Below are 12,661 nucleotides of genomic sequence, written 5' to 3'. Positions count from 1 at the left end.
TTACTCTTCCTGACAATTCTGTAAAGTAAGCACTTCATCTTTATGGATGAAGATCTGAGGCTTTAGAAGATTTGCCCAATAATTCAGCAGTGGAGCCCATAAATATGTATTTTTTAACAAGCTTCTGAGGTATTGCTGATGCAGCTGGTCGTTGAGCAAGCACTTGAAACCACACATGTAGTAGAATTTGGAGTAAGGCTCCAAGAGAAGAGAGAAATAGGACTAACAAAGCAAGACTGAAAAACAAGGTGCCTCATCATCAGGTGACAGACTTTACTCTTCAGAAAGACTGGATAAAAGTTAACAGTCATAACCAAGGTGGAGGCTCAATCTTAGGTATCTGTGTTGGGTGGGGGGCGCTGGTGCTGAGAGAAAAGAGAAGGCATGAGCGGCCATTTTGGCAATATAGAATCCCAAAGTCATGTTTGGTTAATCTAATTACAGTTCTGGATGAGTTATTTAATTGTAACTCTAGGAATACAGTTAAAATTTTGGTCAGGATGAGCTCAGTCTCTAACCTTCAGTTGTACACTTTGAATAGCTAGAAAGACTGAGAAAACAAAGTCAAAACTGAGAAGCATACTTGGACATCAGAACTGTCTGGAGAAGGAAAATCCTGTGCTGGATGTGCAAGTTCTCTAATACTGGATTTTGTCAAGCAAAGTTTGGATGACTACTTGCCAGGAGCACTTCGAGCTGATTTAAAGGTGGATTAGTTGAGCGTTAACATTCCTTCCAAAAAAAATGATGGAGACGTGTCAAAGAACACAAGATCCAACTTGAAAGGACTCCCAGTGACCACATCTGCAGAAATTTTGAGAAAAAAAAAGGGTTGACAATAATACAAAATAACCCATAGAATAAAATAAGAATCCAGGAGTCCATATGGATTGTGAGACGAGAAACCTCCTCCTTACAATAGTATTCTAATTAATTAATGTAGGAGGAAATAGGATAGCACCATTTGGCAAACGGCACTGTAGTAAGAATCATCAGTGGATGCTAAAATTAATAGGTGAATGTTAGATGAAAAAGAATAACGAGAAAGAGGTTATTGACATAGTCTCAAAGTATTTCACCCAACATACTGACTAATTACAAGAGGAAAAACAGTCGTGTGGAGAAATCACTCTAAGCGATCAACGTTAATGTCGCCAGGGATGAGACATAGCAACATGGGGCGCCTCTTGGTACAATGCACTGACCAGGGCATGGCATCCTGTGCCAAAAATACATAAACTGAGGAAACTTTAGACAAACCCAAAATAAGGGACATTCTTCAAAATAATTGGTCAGTAATCGTGAAGCTTACGAAAGATAAAGATAGAGGAATGGCTCAAATTCAAAGAGACTAAAGAGACGTGACAACTGATGTACTTACTATGTGACCTTAGTCCAGAAAAAGGATGTTACTTGGGCAATTAATGAACTTTGAATAAGGCCTATAGATTAGATAAAAGTGATATATTATAATAAAACACATAGGAATAAGCTTAACCAAGGAGGTGAAAGACCTGCACTCTGAAAGGTATAAAACACTGATGAAAGAAATTGGAAAATGACACAAACAAATGGAAAGAGATTCCATGCTCATGGACTAAAAGAACCAATATTGTTCACAAAGAAATCTACAGATTTAAAGCAATCCCTATCAAAATACCAGCACTGTATTTCACAGAACTAGAAGAACAAGTAATACTAAAATTTATATGGGACCACAGAAGACCCTGAAGAGAAAAAGCAGTCTTGAGAAAAAAGCACAGAGCTGGAGGCATCATAATCCCAGATTTCAAGTTATACTATAAAGCTGTATAATCAAAACAGTGTGATACTGGCACACACATACAAAAAAAGACACATAGATCGATGGAACAGAACAGAGAGCCCAGAAATGGACCCACGCTTACATAGTCAATTAATCTCTGACAAAGGAGGCAAGAATATGCAGTGGAAAAAAGACAAGCTCTTTGACAAATGGTGCTGGGAAAACTGGACAGCTACATGCAGAAGAATGAAACTGGACCACTTTCTTATGCCACACACAAACATAAAATGGATTAAAGATCTAAATGTGAGACCTGAAACCATAACACTCCTTCAAAGAAAACATAGGCAGCAATTCCTTTGACATCGGCCATAGAAACATTTTTCCAGATATGTCTCCTCAGGCAAGGAAAACAAAAACAAAATTAAACTATTAAGACTACTCCAAAATAAAAACCTTTTCATAGCAAAAGGAAACCATAGACAAAACAAAAAGGCAACCTACTGCATGGGAGAAGATATTTACAAATGATATATCCAATAAGGGGTTAATATCGGAAATATATAAAAAACCTCAAAATATATTGATTTATATATCAAAATATATAAATAACACCAAAAAAAAATCCAGTTAAAAAATAGGCAGACAATATGAATATACATTTTTCCAAAGAAGACATCCAGATGGCCAACAGACATATGAGAAAATGCTCATTAATCATCAGGGAAATGCAAATTAAAACCACAATGAGATGTCACCTTACACCTGTCAGAATGGCTAAATCAAAACAACAAGAAATAACAAGTGTTGGCGAGGATGTGGGAAAAAAGGAACCCTTGTGCACTGTTGGTGGGAATGCAAATTGGTGCAGCCGCTGTGAAAAATAGTATGGAAGTTCCTCAAAAAATTAAAAATAGAATTACCAGATGATACAGTAATTCAACTACCAAGTATTTGTCCTGAGAAAATGGACACACTCATTTGAAAAGATATATGTGCCCCCATCTTTATTGCAGCATTATTTATAATAGTCAAGATACGGAAGCAAACCAAGTGTCCATCCACAGATGAATGGATAAGTGAAATAAGTCAGAGAAAGACAAATATAGTAGGATTTCACTCATATGTGGAATTTAAGAAACAAAATAAGTGAACACACAAAGGAAAAAGAGACAAACAAAAAGACAGACTCTTTTTTTTTTAAAGATTTATTTATTTTAGAGAGAGAGTGGGGGATGGGAGAGGGGCAGATGGAAAGAGAGAGTGAATCCCAAGCAGACTATGTGCTGAGCATGGAGCCCAACACAGGGCTTGATCTCACGACCCTGAGATCATGATCTGAGCCGAAATCAGGAGTTGAACGCTTAACCAACTGAGCCAACCAGGCGCCCCCCAAGAAACAGACTCTTAAATAACAAACTGATCATTGCTGGAGGGGAGATGGGGGAGGGAAATGAGTGAAATAGATCAAGGGGATTAAGATAAGTACACTTATCTTGATGACATTGAGCAATGTACAAAATTGTTGAATCATTACGTTGTTCACCTGAAACTAATATAACATTGCATGTTAATTATTCTTCAATTTCCAAAAAGAAAAGATAAAAATGGTGTATCATATTACTTTCTTGATATTGATCATTGTAACGCGGTTATGTAAGGTGAAATCCAGGTGAGGGTATATAATAATTTTGCATTCTATCTGCAACTCTTACATAAATCTGGAAGTGTTTTGAAATGAAAAGTTAAAAAAGAAAAAATAAATAAATATGAGGATTCTTGGGGCGCCTGGGTGGCTCAGTCGTTAAGTGTCTGCCTTCGGCTCAGGTCATGATCCCAGAGTCCTGGGATCGAGCCCCACAATTGGTCTCCCTGCTCGGCGGGAAGCCTGCTTCTCCCTCTCCCACTCCCCCTGCTTGTGTTCCCTCTCTCGCTGTGTCTCTCTCTGTCAAATAAATAAATAAAATTTAAAAAAAATTAAAAATAAAGATAAATATGAGGATTCTGTCCAACCGTAAAGTCCCTGGATTCTGGGTGTAGATGTTAATCATGAAATCACCTGGTAAATCCTGGGCCAAAAAAAAAAAAAAAAAAAAAGACCTTTGGTCAAAATGAGCCACCTTCCCCAACCCCAGACCCTCCTCCAGGCTTCTCCAGAGTCACTGTGTCCTCTGTGAGGACAGGGGGTTGGCAGAGGCAATGGGTTGTGTAAGCTTTCTCCAAGCATGTTTTCCAGCCTGATCACACATAAGCTGGGAATTACTTAGATCTGGTTCACTGTTGGGTTGTAATATTAACTGAGAGAATATTGTCTCCCTTCCATCAGAGTAGTGGTGTATAATAATTAAAAGGAGATACTTAGGGGAAGGTGATTCTCAGGGGATCAGCTTATAGTGCACTCCCTCCCCGACCCCTGCTGTAGATAATGGCCTTTCATTGCTGGGCTTTGAAGAGCTCAGATTGCATGATTTTATTTATTTATTTATTTAGTGGAGGGAAACACTAAGCAGTTGTTTTTATTTATTCAACTATGAAGACTACAGCAATTTTTTGATTCGTAACACCTTAGGTTAATGCTAATTAAATTGCTATAAACGTGGTTGAGGATCAGAATAGGATTCAGGAACAAGGAAGAACAATAACAACAAACATCTTCAAACTTTTTTTTGAAATACCATTTTTTCCTTTAATTAAATGCGGCTTTCCCATAGACTTCCCCAGACTGGTTTGCAGTCTAAGGTGGTCGGAAACGAGGCTTTGGGCATTCTCAAGAGACTGCAGGGTAAGCTACGGTGCCAAGCAGGGGACTGAAACCCTGATCTGAGGCAATCTTAGGCATGTTCTGGAGGAGAGGCAGATTCTCAAACATTTCCTAGTGTTCCTTCCTTTTCACGAAATTTCCCCTTCCCTGGCTAATTCAGTGCAGTAAGAATCCCCTCACCGCCTTTCCTGGTTACACTGTCATGTAGAGGGAACCTGACAGGAATGTGTGGTTTCTGCTTGGACTGGAAAGGCAACTGGACTCGCTCTGATCCACCTCCTCCGGAGAGCCTGAACGGTAGGGAGGTGCCCAGGAAGGCCCCTTCGGGCAACTGAAAGGCCTGGTGTACCCGGAAGGGCACTGCTGACCCTTGGAAAATAGAAGACCTCTCAGCCTGACGATGTGAACTCTTGAGGGCAGTTCCAGGTCGCCTCTCCTTTATCCCACACAATTCAACGTGTTAACTGGGCTTTAGGAAACTCATAGTTAGGTGTAGTAACAAAAAGTTTACGCATACCACTTTTTAGGCCATTCTAAATATTTTTGGCTTCTTCTGTCCTCATTTCCTCTTTACCATTTTTGGAAGGGAAGCCATTTTTTTCCCTTGACCTTTCCCAATGATATGAATTGATTCTGAGTGGTCATTTCCACCAGGAATCACAGGCCACTGAGGCCAGGTTTCCCAAGGGGGTGAGCTTGGTTTGCATTTATTCAGGAATGCAGGGCTTATTTGTGTGGCTATAGGTTTTGGTTTGGTCAATTGGTTTATTTATTTAACATATGCTTCTCTAAAAAGGAAACTTGTACCCAAAGTGGAAGAACGAAGTGTTGGTGGTTTGGGCTGAGAGCAGCTTTTGGTGCTAGAGAACATCCCAGATGTCCATTCGGAAGCTGAACATTGGCCATGCCAACTGTCCCTGCCCAGTTTGGCAAAGGCAGACTAGTTAGTGGAGAAAACTGCTGCCATATGCATTTATTTCCAGATAGCGTATGACTTTTTTTTTTTTAAATCAGGTTCAAATTTAGAGTGTAATTCTTTTTTTTCCCTCAAATGCTTTGTATTAAAGAAAGTTAAGTTCTTCAAGGTGATTTTAATTCATTCAATTTAATAACAACCATTGATGAAGTGTGGCTATGTGCCAGGCCCTGTACTAGGCCCTACAGACACAGAAGTTGGTAAAGCTGTCCTTGTCTTCAAGGAGCTCATGATCTAGTTCAGGGACAAAGAAATGATTAAGGCACAATAATAAAGACCACCCATGGATTTATGGATGGATGTCCACTTTAGCTGGATTGAGGTGGGGGAAAGAGTCTTATGAAGTTACATGGGAGGCAGAGAAATGGAGAGGGACTGGAGGTAAGAAGCAGCATGTTCTGTACAGTGAACTATACACGAGTCATGTGAGGTGGATAGGAGGGTTCCATTACATGACTTGAATTGAGGTCTCCAAATTGGCTGTTAGAACTTTCTTCCATAAAGGACAAAATTCATACTTTCTAAGATTTGAAAATATGTAGAGCGAATTCTAGAAAATTTTTCCATTATTAAAGGAACAATGCTTATTATAGAAAATTGATACAAATATAAAGTACTAAGAAGAGTTCCCCCCTCCCATCCTCAGTGGGTAAAAACTGGCTTTAACAATCCGTACTGTCTTCTCTAGAGTTTGTCAGTTTCAATTTATTAATTTTTGCATTAAATCTTCAGCTAAAAACCAGTGTGACTATTCTTACAGAATATGATTACAAATTATTGACAATTGACAATTGGCAATATTGTCAATAGCCATTTTAAATAACTTTATAAGTTTATTTATAAGTTTATAAGTTTATTGATTTCACAAATACATATTTAGTATTAAACTACGTGCAAGGTACAACATTAGATTATCTTTGAGTTCTTTCTAAAAAGAGATCAAATGCCCAGTTTTAAGTGCATGGTTATAATTTCTTGTTTAATCAAGGGGAAATCTTGGCAAGCCAGATATTGCCTAGGAAAGAATAGTCAAGATGTGGTTAGCTTATCAGGCATTAATAACAATGAGCAGTGTAACTATAGGTGTCAATGCTAGGACTTTTAAAGTAAGAATGTCACACCAAGACACTGCTTATGAATTATACTGAAGAGTCCAGTGACTCGCTAAAAGTCATTAAATGTGCATAGATGTTGAAAGTTTTAGTAAACTTAAGAATGGCTCCACAACTTGGCAAATTTATAACTGGAGACTTAGTTACTTACTCAAAATGAGTTCACAGATTATGTTTTTGTTTATTCATTTAATCAGTAAGTATTTACTTGTTGCTACATGCCACATACCGTGATAGGCTCAGAGATAAGAGATGATCCTCACTCTTACAAAGCTTACATTCTGAAGACATCCAAATAAGCATGAGAGAAAGTCGAAGGTCTGATTCTGTCCATGGCTCTTTGAGATCTGGGAAGTTGGTGGTCAGGTTATGTTTTGGTAGACACAAAGTGCTTATAAACCAACATTACAATAAACCTGAGTTGGGTATCCATTTTTTTAGCATTGCCAGAGGATGTGAATTAAGGTAATTTCCAGAGATATGTACCCCTCTTCTTTCCCCTTCCCCAAAGTCGTCTTATCAGATCATAAATCTGGTGAGAGGGGTAGCGCACCCAGGTGGCTCAGGTTAAGCATCTGACTTCAGCTCAGGTCATGATCTCAGGGTCCTGGGATCGAGCTCCTGCATCAGCTCCCCGCTCAGCGGGGAGTCTGCTTGTCCCTCTCCCTCTGTCCCTCCCCCTCCTCCCTCCCCCCACCCACAGGCTCATGAACTCTTTCTCTCTTGCAAATGAATGAATGAATGAATAAACAAACAAACAAATAAATAAATAAATTTGGTGAAGGGGTTAGATCAGATCTCTCTTCCCAACCATCTTTCATCACTCTTTGCTTGAGTCAATGTGGTAAGGACCAACATTGCAAAAATAAACATGTCTAAGCTAATGCTGTTTGCTACCTGACTTTTGTTTTGTTTCTTAATGTCTGACAGGCTCTTCCTACCTACTTTTGATCTATTAGCACTCACTACGAACTAAAGGCTTACACAGAATTCAATGAAGGAATTCAGATAATCCCAGGGTTTAACTGATAATACAAAAACTCTACACACCAAAGCACTTGTGGTATTTTGCATGCAGAAGTGAATTTTATAAATAATAGAAACAGTCCAAAAGAAATAACTAGTGGAAAATCTCCATTTTGTTGTTTCCCCTGTGACTTCATTAGCCAATAGGCATGTGTTTGAGGTCCTATAGCTGATCTAATCAGCCCAAGAATGTGGCCCCTTACTTTACTTCAGCAATACAGCACCACATGACCTTCAACCGGGGATTCCTTAAATTCACATAGTCAGTGCAAACGTCAATGAATTATACTTTTTTTTTTTTAAAGGAGATATATTTTTAAACTTCTTTTGGGCAATTTATAAAGAAATTTTGTGTTATGGGGTTCATTTTTTAAGTATTTGGAACTTTTGTTTTCTGATGATTTTTGTTTTGTTTTGTTTTCTGATGATTTAAAAGCTCAACTTTTTTTAGAGCTTGAGTTGGCTTTCTAGTACATACACTCATACATATACACATACATCATATACATTTATACACATATATATTTTAACAGATAAAGCTTGTGTCTATTTTATTAAAGACTGGATATTTTACGTTCTGAATTCTTTAGAAGAATCTGCAGTATAGAAACTTTATGACAATAGAACAAAACAAGGTATGAGTTCAGTTACAAAATCCTTGGTTTCATATGATTTAACTGTACATTTAACACTCATTAACCATAAATTTTGAATTAAAGTTCCCAAGTGAGATACATTAGCAGAAGTATTTAACATGTAACTCTCATAGGAGAGAAAGATGAACAATTCTCAGAGTTAACGGAAGCTACATTAACTAGTGAGTATTTTAACATCCTGAAAATAATCACAAACTTTCTGGAAATGCAATGAATATTTGCATTGAGTAATGAGTAATGTGTTCAGAGACATTTCCTCTAAATATACAGTGTGTAGAGTGGGTTGTTATGAAATTCAGTGTCTTATGGTTTGATTTGCTATGTTACATAAAGTAGAGTGGCAAAGATTTTAACATTTTCTACTTTTGTTCTTAGTAAAAATAAACTTCTTCCTCATATTACAGGTACACTTTCTCCGTTGTTCTCAGTTCTTCTTTGGATAGCAGTTGCAGTCTGCACATCTATGCTGTTTTTCTTCTCCAAGCCTGTGGGTATTCGACCATTTCTTGTGTCAATAATGCTCAGATCAATATATACAATAGGTCTTGGGCCTACGTTAATACTTCTTGGTGCAGCTAATGTAAGTATTTTATTTAGCTTTGTCCTTTTGTAAATTCATTGAAAAAGTGTACTAAATGTAAAAATGTAGCTATATATTTTAATTCGTGTATACATAGTAAATTCTTGTTTATTGTGAATTCAATTTAATGAGAGTTTAATTTGTACATTTGTAATTTTAGAGAGAGAAAAAAATGACAAGTAAAAATTTGATATATTTAAAAAGGTGGCATTTGGGGCATGACCCAGTTCTGCAATCAATTTAATCCAATCCAGTTTTAATGCCTTCTGTATCCTATACCCAAAGATATTGACAAAAATGACTCTAAGCCACTGTTAACATCCTAAAATGACTTCTAAATCACCCAAGAAAGATTAAATTATAGTTGGCAGAGTTTTAGAAGTGAGTACCTTTTATAAAATGACCAAAGAAAAAGGATTGCTATATGAGAAAATATGAAATTTGGCTCTTTTTATGTGAACAAAACCCATAAACTTGTGAAAGGCATCGATGAGATTAATATTTTTTTTCACTAAATTTTAAAATACTGAAACAAGGGAGCATATTTCAAATCCTCAGCTGGTAAGTTGAGAATAAGTAATCAGAGCGCTATTCCAAATAACAATAATAGTACCCAAGAGATAAAATTTTAAAGGGACTAGACAGCTTTCTACATGGCATATTCATAAAGGGATATTAAAAGAAGGGTAAATCATCAGGTTAATGAAAGAAAAAATGTCCAGGCGCACAAATAAATATTGTTAATATGTCTGCTGAATCCCTAAAGCACTGTCTCTATCTTGTATGGGGTTTCTAACATAGTGTCCTATATTCTGGTATCTGCATATATGCCTTATCTTCCCTACTACATTATACAGTTCTTTTTTTATTTTATTTTATTATGTTATGTTAATCACCATACATTACATCATTAGCTTTTGATGTAGGGTTCCATGATTCATTGTTTGCGTATAACACCCAGTGCTCCATGCAACACATTATACAGTTCTTAAGGATAATGATTGATCATTCAATGTCTTGGAATGTCTTTGGTATCCAACAAATGTTTCTTAAATAAATTAGTATTCACAAGTGAGTGAATGAATGAGTGAAAAATTATCTTTGTATCCTTATACATTTACAGTGCCTTGTACATGAAATACATAGCAAGTATTTATTGAAAATGAATAAATGAAATAGCCAGCCAAACTTTTGAGAATTATAAAGCTGAGCTAGAATGACCAAGTCTGTGTTTCGGACCACTATTTTATTATACTTCCTTGAAAATTTGACATGATGTAAATGACAGCTCCCAGTTAACTAGAACATTCAGGCAACCAAATTACCAGTTATTCTTCAATCACTGTTAATAAAGGGAAGTGTACTATACATGCAAAGAGGTCTATCAGTAAAGAATTCTGTCAAGTACCAAATACAGGATTCTTAAGTTTCTTGAGGGCAGAGGTTTTCACGTTCATAGGTATAATCCTGCCCTCTTCACTCCCTCACTCCTGACTCCATTTTTCTCCCACTTAATCCCTAGCACTTAAACATTCAAAAATTCTTTACATGAACTGAACTTGTACTTTGAGTGTTTTGGAAACCAAGCTAATCGAGGAATCTTCATGTATTTATCTAAATTCTTCTAACCCTATTAGAGAACTTGAGTTAGGTAAGTCCAACTTATTATTAAAAATACATTGAATATTGAGCCAAATTGTTTGAAGAAGCAAATAATGTTCCTAAACTGGCAGCTGGTCCTCAATAAGACATTAATTCGAGAGAGAAAACCCAAGTTTGATAAGTTGAAATAATAGCTAGAGTTGGGCCAGAAATAACAAGCATTTATTCAGCCTCTGTTATCTGATAGACATTGAAACTACCAAGAAGTAGAGGATGTCCATACAAAAGCTTCAAGAATAAATAAAGAGATAAGGAAAAACATTTTAATGTCTATTGGGGAAACCAAAAACATTCGGAGTTATTTCTCCTTTCCCCCTTAGGGGACAGGATAAAAAATAATCTCTGCCTGGTTTGGTGAAAATAGTTCCACCATAGGAAATGACAATTCATATAAGAGGCAACTTTTATACTTGAAAAGAAATATATGTGGAAATGTATCTCTCTTATTAACTGTATGAATCTGTGGGTACTCTCATATCTCTCACAGCATAAAAAACCCATTTGCACAGCCCCCCAAACAATACATTACAATTTGCCAGTTCAGGGCATTTTGGCAAAGAAAATATCAGCTTTAATTTGGAACAAACAAATTGGATAGAATAATTGTGATTTTGATAATATGGATATTGATAGTTTTTATCTATAGTTTTGATATTGTACAGATTAATAAAATGTCTTAGCACGTAATTATCTATCTTAACTTTTGTCATAATAAACTTATTATGTGGCTTACTATTTCCCAGGGGGCAGGAAAAAAATTAAATGAAAACATAAATCAGTCACTTTTTGTAAGTTAGGATTTAATATATTTATTAATTTGTACTTAAAAGTTTGCATTGTTTGACAGGTAAAACTATAGGTACTAAAATTATAGGTATCAGAAGCAGGAAAAACAAAAGAAAATATCTACCTGACAGTCAAGCCTTAATGAGAATCAGAATTCTAGACCATAGGCAAATTGAGCCTCTGAGTTTCATTTTTCTCATCAGTGAAATGAAGATGTTGAAGCCTAGTCTGCACTCACCAGTTGTTAAGAAGATTGGTGGAGAAGATTAGTGTGAAGCTTTAGAGCAGAGCAATAACAGTGATGATATAATAGCAACAAAGGCTACTCTTTATCAAGCTCCTAACATGTGAAGTACCATTTAATTGTGAAACATCGGTATCACAATCGTAACAGTATTTGTATTTTGGTTCACAGAGGGTTGTTTGTTTCTGGACTCAGTGTCTTTCATAATGTCAGGCAAATGTAGAAAGTTGCTTTTCTGGAAAAGGAATCAAGTGGGAGGAAAAACCTCAATCTGTGTTCTGAGCATTTAGTATTATCAGTTTCTGTTTATTAGGATGCTTCATTTTTATCATCTTTACTCATTTCTAACAATCGAAGTTTTGATTCGATTGCAACTAATTTCTCCATCTTGTCACAAGGGTTATCTCAATGTTTGAGATGTTTCAAAAATTTCAGATGTTTTTCTCTGTTATAAAGCATATCTTATAACCCAGTACAGTTTTCTTCTCACAGTCTACATTGCAATGGAAATTAAGATATTATTTTGGCAAATATAAACACACATATTATAAATTTTAGATCACCTAATATTTCTATACCACTAATAATGATAATATTCCCAGTCATGTGGACGTTATATAATCTGTTTAACCATTCCATTAATTTTTATTGTTTAGATTTTTAGATATTTTTCATAATAAATAATGCAGTAAATACCTGTGGAAGATCTTTTAATATCTTCTAAACACTTCTTATGTACAATGTTTTTTTTCTTTTGTAGTAGTGCCTGGAAATGTGTAATTTATTTAATGGCATTTATAAATTATTTGCCTTTCTTACAGTTATTTGTAATATGGAAATGTTCCCTTATGCTGAAACTTGGTCTCGCCATTTTGCAGAGAGGAGAAGCAAGTGGAGTTTAGCAGATAGCTGTCTATTAGCAATAAGCCACAGTGTTCACATTTAATAGTATCATGCCCTTATTACTTACCTGCAGATAGTTTCCTGGGAGGGCTCATGTTACTGCTAATCTATAAGGTTGAGCCCCACCATATGTTCACTTAACATACACAAATTCAATTATATATTCTGAGACAAAACATTCATTCTCTCT

The 12,661-nt window shown here is 36.2% G+C and overlaps 1 protein-coding gene across 1 annotated transcript in view; it reads left to right on the top strand.

Annotated features, from left to right (window-relative positions):
- The window catches only part of ITPR2 (inositol 1,4,5-trisphosphate receptor type 2), an 838,078-nt gene that overhangs the window by 743,177 nt on the left and 82,240 nt on the right, over window positions 1-12,661 (top strand). The window contains exon 50 of the mRNA XM_081818942.1: window positions 8,701-8,876. Within this exon, the coding sequence (XP_081675068.1) occupies window positions 8,701-8,876 (176 nt within the window). The remainder of the gene's footprint in view (window positions 1-8,700; window positions 8,877-12,661) is intronic.

Source organism: Leptonychotes weddellii, chromosome 5, assembly GCF_054177405.1.
Source record: "Leptonychotes weddellii isolate Sample4059 chromosome 5, ASM5417740v2, whole genome shotgun sequence".
NCBI lineage: Eukaryota > Metazoa > Chordata > Mammalia > Carnivora > Phocidae > Leptonychotes > Leptonychotes weddellii.
This window is presented reverse-complemented; position numbering and strand designations above follow the sequence as displayed.